The sequence below is a fragment of the Crocodylus porosus genome, unplaced genomic scaffold (genome assembly GCF_001723895.1).
Source record: "Crocodylus porosus isolate Cpor-Errol unplaced genomic scaffold, CroPor_comp1, whole genome shotgun sequence".
Classification (NCBI taxonomy): domain Eukaryota; kingdom Metazoa; phylum Chordata; order Crocodylia; family Crocodylidae; genus Crocodylus; species Crocodylus porosus.
The window spans coordinates 26,814,242-26,832,913 of NW_017728916.1; the positions used below are offsets into that span (position 1 = coordinate 26,814,242).

General features: G+C 45.1%; 1 protein-coding gene across 1 annotated transcript in view; it reads right to left on the minus strand.

Moving 5' to 3' along the window:
* DNAH9 (dynein axonemal heavy chain 9) overlaps positions 1–18,672 on the minus strand; it is a 388,028-nt gene that overhangs the window by 158,785 nt on the left and 210,571 nt on the right. The window contains exons 34-36 of the mRNA XM_019536510.1: positions 10,851–11,276; positions 7,510–7,629; positions 4,205–4,393 (exon numbers count right to left, since the gene is read on the minus strand). Coding sequence (XP_019392055.1) covers positions 4,205–4,393; positions 7,510–7,629; positions 10,851–11,276 — 735 coding nt within the window. The remainder of the gene's footprint in view (positions 1–4,204; positions 4,394–7,509; positions 7,630–10,850; positions 11,277–18,672) is intronic.

Consider the following 18,672-nt stretch of genomic DNA (forward strand, 5'->3'; position numbering starts at 1 on the left):
TGGGTTTCGCCCAGTGCATTGAGGCCCTAGACAAGACCCATATCCCTGTCAACTGCTTGCCCTGCAGTGATCACCCCTACTACAGCCGGCAGGGCTTCCACTCCATCATCCTCCAAGCTGTTGTTGACCACCATGGTGCCTTCATGAATTTGAGCACTGACTGGGTGGGCAGTCCCCAGGATGCCCGCGTGTTCCACAACTCTGCCCTGCCAACTCTGGTGAAAAGCGGGTGCTTCACTCCAGAGTGCTGGACCTCCAGGTGGGTGCAGTGGTGGTCCTGCCCCTCTTCATAGGGGACCCCACCTATCTGCTTCTCCTCTAGCTCATGTGGTCCTACATTGGCCAGCTGGACCACCGCCAGGCACACTTCAACTGGTGGTTGGGATGGACCTATTCCTGGGTGGAGTATGATTTGGTCAGCTGAAGAGATGCTGGTGCACTCTCACCACCTGTCACCATGGCCAGCATCTCCCAGATCATCATCACAGCCTATGTGCTGCATAATGTCTCTGAGGTCTGGGGGGAACTCTTTCACAAAGCCTGGGTGGAGGAGGCACAGCAAGTGGAGGGCTTGGCACTAGGAGTGACAGCTGCTGTTGTTACTGGCAGCAGCAGGGGTGGGCCACCCTGCTGAGACCCTGGGCAAGCTGCTCTTCCACCAACAGGGGCCAGGATTAGCGTTGTGGTTAGGGCTGCCATGGCTCCAGAGCCATTTCTCCCCTTTTCCTCCTGCAGGCCAGCTTGTATCCTGTGTTGCCACCCAGCCCATGGCACCCACCCAGCCCATGGCACCCAGGCAGAGGGCTCAAGGGGCTCTCAGCCAACTGGGATGCAGAGCTGCTGGTGCCCCCACCCTCCCCCCATTGGGTGTCTCTGGGGAGGTGCCCTGGGGCCAACCCCGCCACATGCCGACTCTATGTCCCAAGCATGCCCCAGCTACAAGTGTGCCAGGCATGGTGTGAGGAGCTGTTTGCACAGGCTTAGGGGTGCCTGACCCACAACATGCCGCTGCTGCTGATTGCCATGGTGCCCCTGTAAACCTGGCATGGGACCCTGGGTTTTGATGATACAGACAGCAAGCCTGCCCTGCCCCACAACCTCCACTGCCACCTGGAGGGCTACCTGGGGCTGCACTACAAGTCCTTGCCCCCTGCAGCCAAGGAAAACATCATCGCCAGCATCAATGCATTCCTCGGCATGTAAGAAGCCCATGCCCACCGAGGTGTGGGGGCACAGGCTGCTCAATAAAGTTTTGCACCGTCTCCCACCTCCCTGTGTGCTATGAGGAGGGCTCCAGGAGCCAGGGGGAGTATGGGCAGGCTAGGTGGAGAGGGAGGGCAGGGCCAGGGGCAGGGAGGGCCCTCCCTTCAGTGCAGGGCTTACTAGGTGGGTGTGGCATGCATGCCTGGCAGCCTGAGGTGGTCCCTGCTCACAGCAAATACATGCCTCTTGGCAGTGTCCTAGGGTGAAGAGGTGCAGCATGCAGGTGCCTGGGCAGGAGCTCCCTCTAGGGAGAAGCTGGAGCTGCTGGTGGCCGGCAGTGTCATGGCCAACCTGGCCTGCTGGGTAGGGCTGAACACACTGAGCTGGTAGGGCAGGCACTGACCCAGGTTCCTAGAGCTGTTGGAGGAAGCCAAAGGCAGGGAGTGCACTGGAACAAGCTCCTGGAGGGCTGAGGGGCCCTTCGCTAGTGACACATCACCATGGGTCCCAAGCTTCAGAGAAGGCTCAGGCAGGCCACTTGTGTTCAAATAGATGGCACAATTCAGGCCAGGGTCCCAGGGCATAAGGATGTCATCCAACTGCTGCATAAACAGCATGGATTTGCAGGCAGTCTCTGACCAGTCGTTGTGGTCATTGATGGTGTCCCACAGTACCCGCAAGGCCTTGACTTTTATGCGGCATTGGTGTGCTGACTGGTCATGCCCACAGTCCCACATGTGGCTTGACAGGCTCTTGTACATGTGTATGTTGCAGTTATCACTCCATGTAAACTAGCTGAGGACCTCAGCCTTTTCCCCACAGTGCAAAGAGGTCTGAAGTCTCCTCCTGGAACCAGATGGGGCTGTGGGAGGCAGCATGTGGCATTGGAAAGGATGCCAGTGTGGATCCCTCAACAGCTTGCTAGGCCTCTGCATGACAGTCCTGATTCTGGTGGGACTCAGCATGTTCCTGCACCACCCAGACCAGGGGCATGGTGTGGGACAGGCAGGTGCATGGCAAGGGTGTGCCAGGCACCAGTGGCAAGGTACAGGCACGCTGCTATGGGTAGCCCGGGGCCAGATGGATTGGAACCTGGTGGCCAGAGACTGGCTGCAGGTGTCCTAGGGTCCTGGCGTGCCTGGCAGGTGTCTGCAGCACCCAGTACGGGGGTATGGCATAGGGCTGGAAGCTGCATGGTAAGGCAGTGCCGGTAAGACTTGCCGTGGGGCTTCCACTATGTAACGCAGTGACCAGAAGCTGGCTGAAGGTGACCCAGAGCCCCAAAATCCGCACAGGCTTTTAAGTGCCAGGGGCTGGGGTAGGCAAAGAGCCATCTGCCCTGGGGTTCTGGGACTGGGCTGCTGGTGGTGGGGCTGCTCCTTCCAGTCAGCATCTACAGGCGCACTTCTGCACAGTAACTAATTGCAAGTAAATTTGTTACTCGTATTTACAAGTAGCAAATTTACTCATGAGTAGAGCAATTTACTGTGTGTAAATTGCATCTATGGCAATGCTTACTGCACAGTAATTTTCACTAGTCTTGGGTAAAACGTCTCACATAGACATGTCCAGGGTCTCTTAGCCAAAATTCTACAGGACCAGGCCTAGTCATTAAGTCCAGAATAGTCCTAGTTGCTGGTAAAATTTAAGGGTGCCACAGAATCTCAGAATCTTAGAAAATCAGGTAACTTTTATAAATACGAGATTAGGCTAAAGAGGGAGAATCAGCCTCAGTGAGAAAGAGCATGGTTTATATTGCAGCAGAGCAATGTGGGAATGAAGGAAGGTTGCTTGGATGCTCCTGAGGCAGTACAACTATGTACTGCTTCCTCACTCCGGTTTCTGGCAAAAAACATAGTAGACTCCCACCAGATTCATTGACTGTCAGACGCAGATGATTACACGGTCAGGTGGGTGACAAATTGGCTAAGAGGTCATACCCAGACAGTGGTGGTGGATGGGTCGGTATCGACCTGGAAAGATGTGGGCCATGAAGTCCCATAGGGATTGGTCCTTGGACCTGTGCTGTTCAATGTCTTCATCAGTAACTTGGAGGAGGGCAAGGAAAGCACTCTGTCCGAATTTGCAGATGATACCAAATTATGGGGTAAAGTTAACACACCAGAGGGTAGGGAACAAATCCAGGCAGATCTGGACAGGTTGGAAAAATGGGCAGAACAGAATAGGATGCAGTTCAACAAGGATAAGTGCAAGGTGCTGCACCTAAGGAGAAGGAATTACCAGCATGTTTACAGGCTAGGGGAGGAGCTTCTCAGCAGCACATCACCAAAAAAGCATCTTGCAGTCAGTGCTGACACCAAGATGAATGTGAGTCATCAATGTGATGAAGCAATCAGTAAAGCTAACCACACTTTATCATGTATTAGCGGGTGCGTCACAAACAGATCCAGGGAGGTGATACTTCCCCTCTATGTGGCATTGGTTAGGCTTCAGTTGAAGTACTGTGTCCAATTTTGGGCTCCACACTTCAAGAGGGATGTGGACAACCTTGAGAGGGTTCAGAGAAGGGCCACTCATATGGTTAGGGGCCTGCAGGTAAACCCCTACAAGGAGAGATTGAAGGCCCTGGATCTCTTTAGTCTCTGCAAGAGAAGTCTGAGAGGTGATCTTGTTGCCACAAGGAATATGAGATGCTCTGTTTACCAGGGCACCCCCTGGAGTAACTAGGAACAACGGCCACAAACTGACGGAGAACAGATTTAGGTTAGACATCTGGAAGAACTTCTTTACAGTAAGGTTTGCCAGAATCTTGAATGGGCTTCCAAGGGAGGTGGTGCTCTCCCCTACCTTGTGGGGCTTTAAGAGGAAGCTAGACATCCACTTGGCTGGGGTCATTTGACCCCAGCGCTCTTTCTGCCCAGGGCCGGGGGTCAGACTCAGTGATCTGCTGAGGTCCCTTCTGACCCAAACATCTATGAAGCTAAGAATGTATGCTTAGTAACAACTAATGAATAGACACAACTAAGTAACAGACACTTACTTTTAGCTGGCGCAAATACGGTCTCCAGATTCTATCCATCAGTTCTTGTCTGTATTTCTTTGTAAAGTAGCCCAAGTAAGAGACAAATGCTGTGGTTAGCAAGATGTCTCCACACAGTGTACTGTGTTGCTGTTTGAAGTCTTTCACGGCTTCTGCCCATCTCACATTTTCAGAGGCAAGTCCTCCAACCTAGAATTTCAAATATAAAATTAAACAGGAAAATATATTTTAGATCATTTTGCCAGCTGTTTCTCCCATTTACTGAAAGACTGCCCTGACAATATGTTTTCCTGGACTTTATCTAATCTATCTTTATCCAACAAGAGGCCTTCAATCCCCTAGACGCGGGGGCGGGGACTGATCCACAGACCCAGTCTGGCCTGTGGGGCCAGCCACACACCATTCTTCTGATCGAGCACCCTTATCTGGCCCACAAGGCCAGATGAGTTTTACACTCCTGGCTTAAAAGACAATCTTAATTTTTAAGTAGGCCTGTTGATTAATTGTGGTTAACACAGGCAATTAACATGTTAATTTTTTTCACTTTAGTTTTTTTTAGTGCGGCAGGGGCAGGGAGTGAATGGGACCCTGGGGCTGGGGCTGGTCGTGGGATGGAACTGCGGCAGCTCATCCAGGGAGGTTCTCTTTACTGCACACTCCCTGAAGGAGGCATGGGGGAGTATGTGCCCCCCCAGATTTGTGCTCAGGGCAGGGGCAGGCTGCTGCTGCTGAAGTCTGGGACTCTGTACTCCACTGCCTTTGGCTCAGTAGCCGCATGCTGGCTACACTGTGTGCCCTGCCTGTCCACCAGCGGGAGGTGCAGTATGGTGTCATGCAACTCCCAGGGCAACAGCAGCAGGGCACAGAAACTGGCACACAGTGGCAGCTTGCCTCTGCCACGCACACAAATCCAGGGGGCATGTACCCCCCATGCCTCCTCCAGGGTGTGCACAGTGGTGGAAGCCTCTCCACACCCCTGGACAAACCACTTGCAGCTCCATCCTATGACTTGCCTCAGCCCCAGGGCCCCATTCAGCCAAGCCCCTGCACCTGCCTCTGCCCCAATCCCTCCCTCACAGGAGGGGACTCGATCTGCCCCCACCATCCCTTCCGTCGCCCGCCACAGACTTACCTGCTGGGTGGTGTCTGTGGGGGGGTGGTATGTGTGTGTCTGTCTGTCCCAGGCTCCTAAGCCACAGCCCCCCGCAGCCCTGCTGCTGCCCCTCACTCCTGACCCACAATACAAGTATCCTGCCAGGGTATCCCCCTCCCTCAGCTCCAAACCCTACACATACACACAGCCCCCACACCTTCACAAATACCTCCTTACACACACATACCCCACCCCCATCCCACAACCATACAAAGTACCTGCATAATTTTGCAGAATTGAGAGTTTTTCTGTGCATAATTTTGAGTTTTTTGCAGTGTGATTAAAATTGTGGTTAACTGCAACTAATTTTTTTAATTGCGCAACTAATCACGATGAAAATTTTAAATTGTTTGACAGTCCTATTTTTAAGACAATCTTAAGTTTTTTGCATGCTAGTGTATGGGGATGTTTGGTCTGTAGCCTACATTTATATTCACTTTTTCTATGATCCTGCTTTGAAAATATACATCTCATGCTGACTCCTAATACTGATTTCTTGCAAGCACTCTACTAAATAGAGTGTCTGTATTTGGCATGATTTTCTCCTACTTATACTTTTCATTTTTATAGACTAGATCCATTTCCTGTCCATTTTCCTAATTCTTTTAGGGCTCTTTATATGATTTTTCTCTGTTAAGTGGAGAATTCCTGAAAACACCATTAATACGTTGCTTTCCTTGTCTTCCAGATCATTAACATGAAATTAACTAGGACCAGACCCAATGTAGATCCCTCTGTACCCCTAGCACATATTTCCATAACTCAGAATGTGGTAGTTTATTTTTACCCTTCATTTTTGATTCTTCAGCCAATTTGAGATTCATGTAGCAGATACTTCTTATCCAAGGCAGTTTGATTAATTTTAGGCGACTTGTTACTAAAATGAAGACATGTTAAAATCTATTGCATTCTCTTCATCCCTTGTTTTGCATTTCAATCCAAAATGTCAATTAAAGTAGTTTAGTGGGATGTATTTTTATATGACCTCAAAGCTTTTGCTCACGGTCCTGTTCTCTATTCAGTTTCTGTTCCCAGTCACATGGGTGGAACTCCTTTGAAGTCAATATGAGTTGCATTTAAGTAACAAAGTAGGATTGAGATCTGGATGTTTATATTCCCAGAATATTGTGTCAGAATCAGAGACTGTATGGAAAGAGGCACCAATTATAGACCGAGAGGCTAAAAATGACAGTCCCTACATGTCCATCTTCTGGATGCAAAAAAAATCTCTTAGGAAGGCCTCCAACCAAAGCTACTCCTTCAGTTAATTAGATGCACTCAGATTGTCCTGACCTTCTAGGCAGGCTGCAAGGCCTCTTAGTCTATACTGTCTTTTCCAAAGGAGATGGGTAGAGTAGGAGGCACCCAGGAACAAGTGAGTTATAGTTACTGATCTCATTTGTAATATTATATACATTTGGGAATTTTTGAAATATATTGTTAAAAATCTTTACTGTTCTGCACCAGAAATATTACAGATATTTAGGAACCTCAGTCCCCTTGGCAATTTATGGAAGGAGATGCCTAATTATATTTAAAAATCTGAATCTCTATCTATCTACCTGTAAAACAGGGATGACTGTATTTTTACATAGGGGACATGTAAAAATAAATCTCACAGATAATATTAATCGTGAAGGATTCATACTGGAATAATGGGTCCATCTAATACTCTCAGCACTTTAGTGATGTTCTTTATATATATATAAAATTATCTTTTAGTAATTTCAAATATTGAAAGAAGTGCAAAAATGCTTTAATACATTATTTATTATAACATGTAGCCACAAATCTATCCATTGTCTAATAATCTCTGGTGTTAGTAAGGTCTTGTCTTTAGGACATAGTTTTGACTGATCTCTACTTGATCAGAAAAATAAATAATGAAAGGTATCAGAGTTGGGCATTTATAGTTGTGTATATAAAGTATATTATGTATGAATATACACAGAACATGACCAGGTGTACATGAAGGATTAAGGTAAGAGATGCAGCTTTCATATGGAAGTACTGTAAAATTGTTGCAATGCAGAAAATATAATGTAGTCTAAACATTTAGAAAATAAAATGCCCTATGTTCACATAGTTTGCATCCTCATGGTACCTGACAAATTTCATTTATATAATTAAAATTCTACCTGTTGATACTTACTAGTCGATTTGCAAGAGAGATGGTACATGCAGTAGCTTCAGCTTCTTCTTGGCATTTAAGTTTGTCTGATGTAGCCTTCTCAAATTTGGCTGTGAGTTTTGCCAGGTTTTCATTAAGATGCTGTTTATGAAAAATTGCAACAACAGTAAGCAAAACCTTTTTAAAATATAAGACTTAACAACACCTTTTTTTCTCTGCATGTCAAATCCTAATCTGGTTTACTGCTATTCTGACTGTCTTGTGGAATGGCAGGGAAGATCTTCAGCCCTGCAGAAAGACTACTTACATTAAGGTCTCAGCTTGCGAAATCTCAGCACCTTGCATGTCAACTAGGATGCAATCCAATGCTTGTTTAGATCACTGCCCTCTGACTGACTTGCATGGACACTGGATGATACCCTTGAAAAACTATCTGGTATAAAATGAGACAGAATGGAAGGGACAGCATGCTACGGACCACAGATGTGCATGGTATGCCATATAATTTGCAAGGGGCTGATGTCAGAATAGTGCAAAGGCTATTTATCCCAGGCACTGCCGTGGCTTGATTTTGAACAGAAAAAAGGGGGTGACAGGTGGATTAACAATGATGGCTTAGGTCTTGGATTATGGTTGAGGATTAATTAACAAAAAATTTCCTAGTACTATTGCCATCCTAATGGACAAGTCCTCAAGGTATTTCTTATACATTTCTCCAGCTCATAGCCCCAAGAAATCATTCTGGCTGTAGGAGATGAGTTTGACATAAGGGAATACCAGGGTAAGTCCCAAGAAAAGGAAGAACAGGACCATCTCATGTTTTAGCCCTAGAAGCTAAATGGCTGAAACACTTCCTGTAGAAGCTAGGTACTAGAGTTCCAGTCCCCTCCTCACTTGGAGGGTGCTTGAACTTGCATCTCTCTGACTCCCCAGCAACAGGCTCTAACCATCATGGCACAGGTTAGGCATAATCCAGAACTTTGTCCATCCCTCCTTTAAAAGCTGGCCCCTTGGGCAGCCGAAAACAGGAGTTATTTCTGGCCAGGAGGAAAAGGCCAAAGCTGGAGAGTGACAGAGAGAGATGAGTGTGCCTTCTTGCTGCCAGTGGCCTGAAACTTCTGCACTGAACTACTGTCCATCCACTTTGTCCAACAACTGTTAAATGCAAAGTAAAGTGGAACAGCTTTGAAAGGAGTGTTGAATAAGGACTGGCTAAAACCTAACCTGTGGTCTGTTGATACAAGTGTTGTGCTAGATCATTAGAGGGGTGCAGATCAAATCTTCTCTAGGTGAGGGGGTGCCTGGAACCTAGGTGAGGGGGTTCCTGTGCAAATGCCCTAACCAAGCAGTTCTCTGGACTAAAACATGTAAGGAAGCAGCTTTGCTTTTCTGTGCTGTACACTCTAGTAATTACTAAAAGAGCTGCATACATGCCCAACCAGTGTGTGTGTGCCTACATACCAACTCAGTCCATGTGCATGCTTACACATCCACACTGCAGGGGGATAGAATTGCAATCTATATAAAAAGTGGCAAAAAAATTCCCACCTATGTGGCTAGAAAACAGTCATTTAGGTGTACAATGACAAATAGGATGCTGCCCCTTGCATAAACGTGTACATGTATCTGTGTAATTTCCAGAAATTCTTTACAGCCCAATTGGTCATTGAAGCAAATAGGATAAACAAGTATTTAGTATGTAGCATTGGGCACCTACAGTTAAAAATAATGGCTGCATATTACAATTTTAGGATCAGAGTCTCAGCAAGTATAAAGCAGTATAGTTCCACAGAAGTCAATAGAGTATACCAGCTTATGCTGGTTAAAAATCTGATGAAAAATATTAGTTAATGCAGACATACAATATTTGTACATGTATTAGTACAGTACAAATCGAATAGTATAGCATTATATGTACACAAATAATAATTTTAAAAAGTTATTGTTGAAATTGTGTTTCAGTGAAATACAGGCAATGTTTTGAAAGATTTCCACTATCTTAAAAGTATCCTACCTCTTTAAAAACTAATGCCAATATTAGAAGTTCTGGAAATAAGAATGCTTAAGAGATTGCAACATTTCTCCACTCTATATATTACTTTTAAGATAAGAGTATTGAAAGATAAATGCCTCTAAAGCAATCTCTATCACTATCCAGCCTTATGGGTGCGTCTATGAAAATAGAAATGGGTGACTGAATATATTTGTAGATTTTATACATTTGTAAATAAATGTGTATAGCAATTTTTTAAGATGCATGGTTATGTTAAGAGTATTATGTATTTTCCAACAGTGTAATGATTTGGTAGAATAAAGTATTTTTATTAATTCAGTGCAATAACTGCACTCCCCTGTCTGGTTTTATGAAGCATGTCCATTGTGGTATAGCATGGCTTGATGCACCTTGAAAGTTTGCAGCTAGCACATGCACAATTTGTTTGGTTTTGTTTCCTTATTAATTGCAATATTAGAAAAGATTGGAGAAAGGTCCTTTGAGTAAGAATTGCATGTTATGATTGCCCAAGAATATTCTGATATTCATTTTGCCCTCTAAAATCTGCCAATATGTAGGTTTGCTGAGATTGAGTGAGATGAGAACAACTGAGATTATGTGGCAATAGGGAATTAGCTGGATGTAATTTAACTTCTCTGTTTAGTTCCAGACTTTTCAGTTAGTGGGATGTTAGGTATGGCCTTTTTAATGAAAATATATTTGGAAGTGGGTGGCTATTCTCCACTGAAACCTACTTTTAATCAAAACATTTTTCCCCTATTAATGTTCCTGTTCTTGCACAAATTTAAATAGGGAATGGTGTATCAGATATGTCAGTAGGGCCACCTGATTAGACAGATTGCTTGTGTCCAGTTAAAATGGAATTGGCTTTCTGTAAAATATCACAAGTACATGGGATGTGTGTTTGGTGAACAGGCAAAAAAACAATTCTAGTATGTTTTAAAACTTTCTAGAACCCATTTTCTGTTGATTATACATATGTAGTATATGCAGAATATATTTTGGCTTGTGTTAAATTTTAACAGTGCATGGCTAATGTGGAAATCCCAAACTCATTCTAGAGAACAATTTTGATAGGGAATAATGAGAATCAGATCCTGAACCTTTGCATCAAAGAATAGCCAAGAATAGAACAAAAGAGATAGAATATTATAGAATGCAGAAAAAAAATGAAAGTAGGAAAAAAGGCTTAAATCTGCCAAGTCCTTAAATGCACTCTTTCAAAAATATACAGAATTGTAAAGAAATGCTGTTAAGTACTGAGCATTTCTTCCTTGGGAGGGAACTACATGACAGCTATAGCCGACGAATATGCATGTCACACTTTTAAAATATGTTTTAAACTTACAGCAATTTTGGCTTTGATGTTAGCCAGCTTCTCCTGTGCAGCAGCTAGTTCTGCATTGGCTTTGTTCAGAGCTTGTCGCTTCGGCTCCACATCGCAGTACACCTCATAGAACCTCACAATATTTATAACCCAAGAACAGAGACCAGCAGCAGCATAAGACTTGGTTGTCACAAGCTCAGGGTTAAATTCGGGATCCTGTAGGTATGGTTGAAGTGCTCTGAGACAGTTCTCATGTATATTCTCCTTATTAAAGTTGACTAAGGCATCCAAGAAACTATCTACTTTGGCCATGGTAATCTTAGCTGCTTTCCAGCTTCTGTCTTTGGGAACCCTTCCACCTGGGGCCATGAGCACCATTACAGCAGCAGTGACATTGCTGACAGCTGAAGGTGGTGACCCAAATGATTTCAGTTCTGTCAGATTGTTCTGAAAAGGAAAAACAAGACTGTTAGAGTAAAATGAACAGGTTTTCCTTAGCTACTAATGGAGTCAGGCTCCTGATTTATCAACTTAGAGAGCAACTTTGAAGCAACACTGAATAGAGTGGGCACCACCCCACCCTGCACACAAATCCAGAGCACCACTCCTCTCATCCAGTGTGCAGATCTGGGGGTCCACCCCCCCAGGAGGGCTGCAGGACTGTGCCAGACTCCTCTTGGGGGTGCGGGCCCTTGAATCTGCACGCCAGATGACAGCAGGCAGGCTGCCACTGCTGGCAAGTGTTACCAGTTTTGCTTTGAACAGTTTGAAGTGAAGTTTCTCGGAAACCTCTGCACCTAAGAAACATGGCAGGCTTCATTCCCTCAGAAGGAGCTACCATCCCTGCAATTTTCATCCAAATCAGGCAAGAAATGACAAATTATTAGGCATTTCCATGATTCCCCATTATAGCCTATATGCAAAACGTCGAAGCAGTTTCAATGAAACAAAACAGAATACTGCTTCAAAACTAAATGAAATGAAACACTGTCCCTTCGAAATGGTGAAACAGAAGTCGAAATGAGATGGTGCTGTTTCACATAGCCTTACTGTCAACTGTCAAACACTCACTAGCTGTGCTTTTTTTGCAACCAAAATTTCAGTACTTGTACAATATTACACACATACCTAGATGATTCTATTCTGCCCCAGAGTCTACTTGGCCTTATGAACATACTCAGAAGGGAAGTACAAATCAAATGTAGCTGCACAAATGCAAAAAGAATCTAACCTCTGCACATGTACCATAAGTTACACTTACACAACTACATAAATGACACATTGTCATGTGAAAGTGGAAAAGGATTTCTACGTCTTCTGACTTCAAAGAACACTTGGAAATATGAAGCAGGTATGGCCTAAGTTCTTTAAAATGACAAGACAAAGAAATGGTCCAACATTATTTTTGAAAAATCTTAAAATAGTAAGTCAATCATATGATTTTGGGAATATTGTTTTTGAATGTCTGTGGCTGATGCTAGTAAAATTGAATTTTTTTTAAAAGTTCATACAAATGCTTTCAAATTGCAAAAAGGTGCTGGCTTAATATGAATATTGGAGAAAAGTGATGTGTTGATACTTGTAGCTGAACAAGTCTTAGCTATTCACATTATGGAGAGAAACAAATGCTGAGATTTCTAAAACTTTCTATTTCTACTGGAAAGTAGCTCCCCAAGACTCTGTAGCATCAAATGCTAGAGCATAGCATGGTCACCACACTGGGGACCCTTTTTCTTGTGTTACTAAGCCCCAATGGTTTATGCCCAACCAAATCAGCTACATAGTGGATAGAAAAACTTGTGTTTGCTGCAGCATACAGTATCCAGTGCACATAACCATCAGAAAGGAAAATGCACAGTGGAGAGTGGAGTTACAATCTGCCACGTGTTTGGCAACCATTGATCCTTCCAGGTCATGGTACATGCTTAAGTGGTCACCCAGACCTTCAATGCATATGCCCAGGCAGGAGTTTTGGAGGAGCAGAGGCTGTCCAGATCTTCCATCCCCACTTTAGGACACTGAGACAGAATCCAAAGGCCAGACTGAGTTCAAATGTTTGGTGCCTCTATGGCTATGTTTGTACAAGTTTCCCTCACTTTGTGTGTGTTTTGTGTGTGTGAATTTGCTCTTTTGCAATGACCCTTTTTATACCAAAATTTCATTATATGTGAAGTAACTTCATAAGATTTCTTTTGTTCTAATCCTCCAATAGGCCTAGGTCTCTCCGAATCCTAGCTCTGCCCTCCAGCATATGTGCTACTCTGCCCAGATTGGCATCATCTGCAAACTTTCTGAGGGTGCACTCCACCCATCTTCCAGATGTTTAATAATGATAGTAAACAAAACCAGCCCCAGGACCAACCCCTGGGGAACTCCACTTGATACTGGCTGCCAACTAGACATCGGGTCATTGATTACCACCACCCTTTGAACCTGGTGATCCAGCCAATTTTCTATCCACCTTACAGACCATTCATCCAACACATACTTATTTAGCTTGCCTGCAAGAATGTTGGTCAGGCATGACTTGCCCTTGGTGAATACATGCTAACTGTTCCTAACCACCTTCTTCTCCCCCATGGGCTTAGAAATGGATTTCTTGAGGATCTGCAACATGTTTTTTCAACAGACGGCATGAGACTGACTGGTCCAGATCCTCCAACTTCCTTTTCTTATGCCCTTTTCCAATCATCCAGGGCTTCTTCCAATCACGGTGAGTTTTCAAAGATAATGGGCCACTGGCTCTGCAATCACACTGGCCAACTCCTTCAGCATCGTTGGGTACACTGCATCCAACCCCATGGGTTTGTATATGTCCAGCTTTTCTAAATAGTCCCTAACCTGTTCTTTTGCCACTGTTGGCTGCTCACGTTCTCCCCAAACTGTGCCGCCAGGTGGAGTAGTCTGGGAACTGACCTTGCTTGTGAAGACTGAAGTGAAAAAAACATTAAGTACTTCAGCTTCTTCCACATCATCTGTCACTAGGTTGCCTCACCCATTTAGTAAGGGACCCACACTTTCACTGATCTTCCTCTTGCTACTGACATACTTGTAGAAACCTTTCATATTACAATTCATATCTCTCGCTAGCTGCAACTCAAATTGCACTTTGGCCTTCCTGATTTCATCCCAGTCTGCCTCTTACACTCCTCCCTTGCCTTTTGTCCAAGTTTTCATTTCTTGTAAACTTCCTTTTTGTGTTTTAGCTCACTGACCCTTGTAAGCCAAGCACATCTTCTGCCATACTTGCTAGTCTTCCCGAGCATCAGAATGATTCATTCCTGCACCCTCTGTAAGGCTTTTTTTTTTTTTTTTTAAAGTACAGCCAGGTCTCTGGGACTCCTTTCCCTCTCAGACTGACTTCCCAGAGGATCCTGCCCATCAGTTCTCAGAGTGAGACCAAGTCTGTTTTTCTGAAATCCAGGTTCATTATTTTGCTGCTGCCCAAGTTTCCATCCATTTCTACATTCCTTACCTATTTTTTTTCCCCGTTTGTGAGCAGCAGGTCAAGAAGAACATAGCTCCTAACTGGCCTGTCCAGCCCCTGCACCAGGAAGTTTTCTCCAACACTGTCCAAAAACTTATTGGATTACTTGTGAATTGCTCTATTCATCTCTCAGCAGATGTCAGGGTGATTGAAGTCCCACTGTAAACTAGGGCCTGTGTTCTGAAAACCTCCTCTAGCTATTTGAGGAAAGCCTCATCCACCTCATTCTCCTGGTCTGGTGGTCTGTGCAGACACCCTTGTTGCTCTCCCCTCTGACCTTAACCCAGAGATTTTTCAAAAGGCCTTTTTCCAGTTTCATATTGGAGCTCTGAGCAATCACACAGCTCTTTTATGTAAAGAGCAATTCCTTCTCCTCTCCTCCCCTGCCTACCCTTCCTAAACAGCTTATACCCAACCACGAGAGTACTCCAGTCATGTGAGCTATCCCACCAAGTTTCTATCATTCCAATCACACCATAGTTTCATGACTGTGTGAAGACTTCTAATTCTTCCTTGCTTCCCAGGCTCCATGCATGCTTGTACAGACATCTGAGGTAACTAGCCAATTGTTCTACTTTCTCAGAAAGAACAAGAGTACCTCCCCTGTTGTTCCTCTTGCTTGTGCTTCTTCCGGGTCACCCACTTCTCAGCGGGTGACCTGACAAAGCTCTGACAAAAGCTCAGGGCTTTTGTCTCCATCCCCTGGCAAACCTAGTTTAAAGCCTTCCTCACTAGGTTAGCAAACCTGTCTGCAAAGATACTCTTTCCTCTTTGTCAGATGGATCCCATAATCAGAGGGCCAGGTAAGTCTTGGTAATTCTTTCATGACATCTCAGATCTAGGTTCTGGGCAAGCTGTAGACACCAGGTCAGGCCTGCAGATGAATGCCTCCATTCCCTGCAGAAAGGAGTCACCAACCATCACCCTGCATCACTTCCTCCTAGTGGCAGTAGTTGCAGTCCTCCCAATCTTGGGGAGGCCTGGCCTGACCTCTTTCACTGATGGAATGTGCTCCTGTTTCCTTGTCACTAGGGTTCCATCTCTGCTCTCCAGGTGAACTACTGCAGGTGGGAATGAAGGCTTGTTTGCTGCCAGAGGTCACAAGCTTCCAGCTTCAACCTTCTTGACAGTGCATGCCTCTTCCTTCTCTAGCACCACCTCTGACTGCTTCCTCCACAGTCCTAGAGGTCTCCTCCAGCATTGAATCGATGAACTCATGGCTGAGGATGCTTCACAGCCTCACCATCCCCTCCTGTAATTATCTTGCCTGTTCCCTGAGGGATGCCACCAGAAGACACCACTCACATCACAGGCACTCCTCTACCTGGTTGTCACTAGAAGGAACCTGCAAGCCACCGTCCCCACAGCCCCAAACCAGGACCTGGATGGAAGCCTCAAAGGTGAGCAGTCCTGCCTGGACAAAAATCTCACCAGGTACAAGGGGAGGAAGCGTGGGGGTGGCAGTGGTTCTGGCATTGCAATATCCTCCAGCCCTCTCTCTTGGTCTTTTAAATCTGCTGCCTATCTCTTCCTGCCTGTCTCTCGAAACAGACCTTCCCTAGCAGACTCGCCTGTAAGCTAGCCTGTTCGCAGCTTCTTGGTCCAGAAAGGTTCCCTTTTCACTGCTTCTTCTCACCAAGCTTACAGTGAAAGAAGTTGAGAGAGAGAATTTCCAGGCAAATTCCCTGACAAACTCCCCATTCACTCTGGTCTCTAGTTAAACAAGAGACTTAAGTACTGATATAACTGCTGAGTTTTAGCTACTTATACTGAATGTCTAGGTTAGTTACACTTAATTCATTAAAGAAAAAACTAACTTTAAAGGCTCCCCTTCAAAGGGGGGGGGGGGCAAATTAACCTGTAAACTGCCTGAAAACTCTCCTGTTTGCTGTCCCTGGTTGCTCATTCTTTGGCCACTCCTCCCAGGCCTGGATTGGCTCTGTCCCCTTGTTAGGGCTTTTGTCAGATACAGGCAGCAATAACTGTGCAATCGCTTGGCTAACAGCACTCCAAGATGCTCAGAAAACATACCCAAATATACAGCCAACCAAAAAAACTTTCATCAAGCCAAACACACAGACATCCCTGGCTCACTTACCTTCCAGAAGCTAGATTTGGTGCCTGGCTCCTCTTCCCCTTTCTCCTCTTGCTCTCAGTGAACTGCTTGCAGACTGTCCTATTTGCTGTCCCTGTCTGCTCACTCCATATTGTTTCCTGCCCAGCAAGTCATGTTCATCCATGTGCTGAACATTTTTTTATTATTATTTTTTTTTCTACCAGTTTTCTACCAAAACTGTGCTGGAGTTTATTCAATCACATTAACAGCATATGTAGATGTGCCCTATGCTGAATACATCACATTCACCAAGGGCTCTCAGAATTCCTCTCTCCCCATTCTGTCACCTTCCTACTCCTCTGGTTCAGGAAACTCTTTGCAAACTTTACTAATTTAGGTGTGTGGCTGAATGCTCCCAGTCCACTCCTGTTCTGTACCATTGCCCTCCCCCCTCACCCGCCCGCTATAATTGCCCTCCTATGGCAGGGACTCAGAGTAATTCCTATTTGTCCCTCTGTCAAATGCCTGGCCCCTGCCTGTACCTATGTCTTGAGCTCTATGTTAATCCCACTACCCCATCCTCATTACAGCTTACCCTTTCCAGGGTGAAATCAGAGAAGATGCACTCTCTGTGCCCTGGTTTCTCTTACTAGCTCCCTTCTCATCTCTCTGTGGGCCCCTGCTTCCTCCCTCCCCAACTGCCCCTCCACTCCTGCTTATTAGGGCCCTAATTTCTTCTTCCTGTTTCCCTTGCCCCCGCCAGAGACCCTGCTTCCAAGTCCCCGGTTCTTCCATTTTTATGTCCTTGCTTCCCCTATCACCACCAATCCCCAACAACCACTTCCGAGTCCCTGCTTTGACCCCCACATAAACGCTAAGTCCCTGATCTCCTGCCAAATCCCCTTTCCCCTCATACTCTCTGGCTCCTTTATTTTTCCCTATCTTCCAGTCAGTGTCCTCACTTCTCCAACCAGCACTGCTCCTTTCCTCTACTGTATGTAGCTCCCTCATAACTTTATTTTTGCTCCTTATTCCCCAGGTTCCCATTTTCATCCACACCCTATTCTCCACTCCCCCAGGCCCATACTTCCTCCTACAAACCCCACCTTAGTTAGTTCAGGTTGAAGACAATCTCCCAAGAATGGCAGTCATGCTACCATTTCTAATAAGTATGTGGGTGGGCAGAGAGATACCTTTGCTTTTATTAAAGGGGGTCCGTATTTTCTAGTGGATGAGACTTTTCCGCAATATCCACTGTTTTACTCAGTGCTGCCATTGCATTATAAGAGGACAAAAGAAATGTCATCAAGTCAAGCATTAGACCTCATTTCACTCAGCCAATTATGGGGGGAAATCTAATTACCAAGAGCAGCTTTGGAAGAAGGTGAAGCAGCCCCATAGGTCTGGACAACATTAGGAATGGTGTGGGTGCTACAAGGATGTATTTTGCAAGTTTTGTTTCAATTATATATACTGCAATAAGCTAACTCAGTCTCTGCAGACACAGGTAGGATGAAGCAAGGACAGAATTAACAGCACAATGTGCTGGGCACTATTTGCATCCACAGTAGCAGACAGGGAATACCTGCCCTGAGAAGCTTGCATTCTAAGGGCTTCTGGCCAGTATAACACTACCTGAAGAACTACTTCAATATCCACTTAGTAGACACACATAAGAGTCTAAGAGTGGTTTTCCCCCTACAACTCAAATCAGTTCTCTAGTCACAATATGCTATACTGGAGAATGGCCTCTTTTGGTGATGTAAACACATCTAGACTAGGGTTTTGACCAGCCTAGCTAAGTCAGTTGCAAGGTGATTTATTCACATTCTTCAATGACACAGCTGTGTCAGCAAACTTTTCAGTGTACTACATACATTATGGACAAGGAAGTAACAGGGAAGGTTAAAAGATGTAATAAGAGTAAACAATGGGATGGTGACAAACATCAAACATATAGCCATTATTCCAGTACCTTTAACAATCAAAGTCATATGCCTAACATTGCAAGCTGAACTAGGACAGGAGAAGGCTGTGCATAGCTTTACTTACACAAACCTATCTGTGTGATGTTGGGCTGTACCTTATTATACAGGCATTGCAAATAGTTTGATGCAGAAAGCAGTGGGTGATAATATGCATGCTAACCATTTCAGCCATAGACCAGTTCATAGATTTCATAGACATTAGGACTGGAAGGGACCTTGGGAGATCATCGAGTCCAGCCCCCTGCCCAAAGGGCAGGAAGTCAGCTGGGGTCATAGGATCCCAGCAAGATAAGCATCCAATTTACTCTTGAA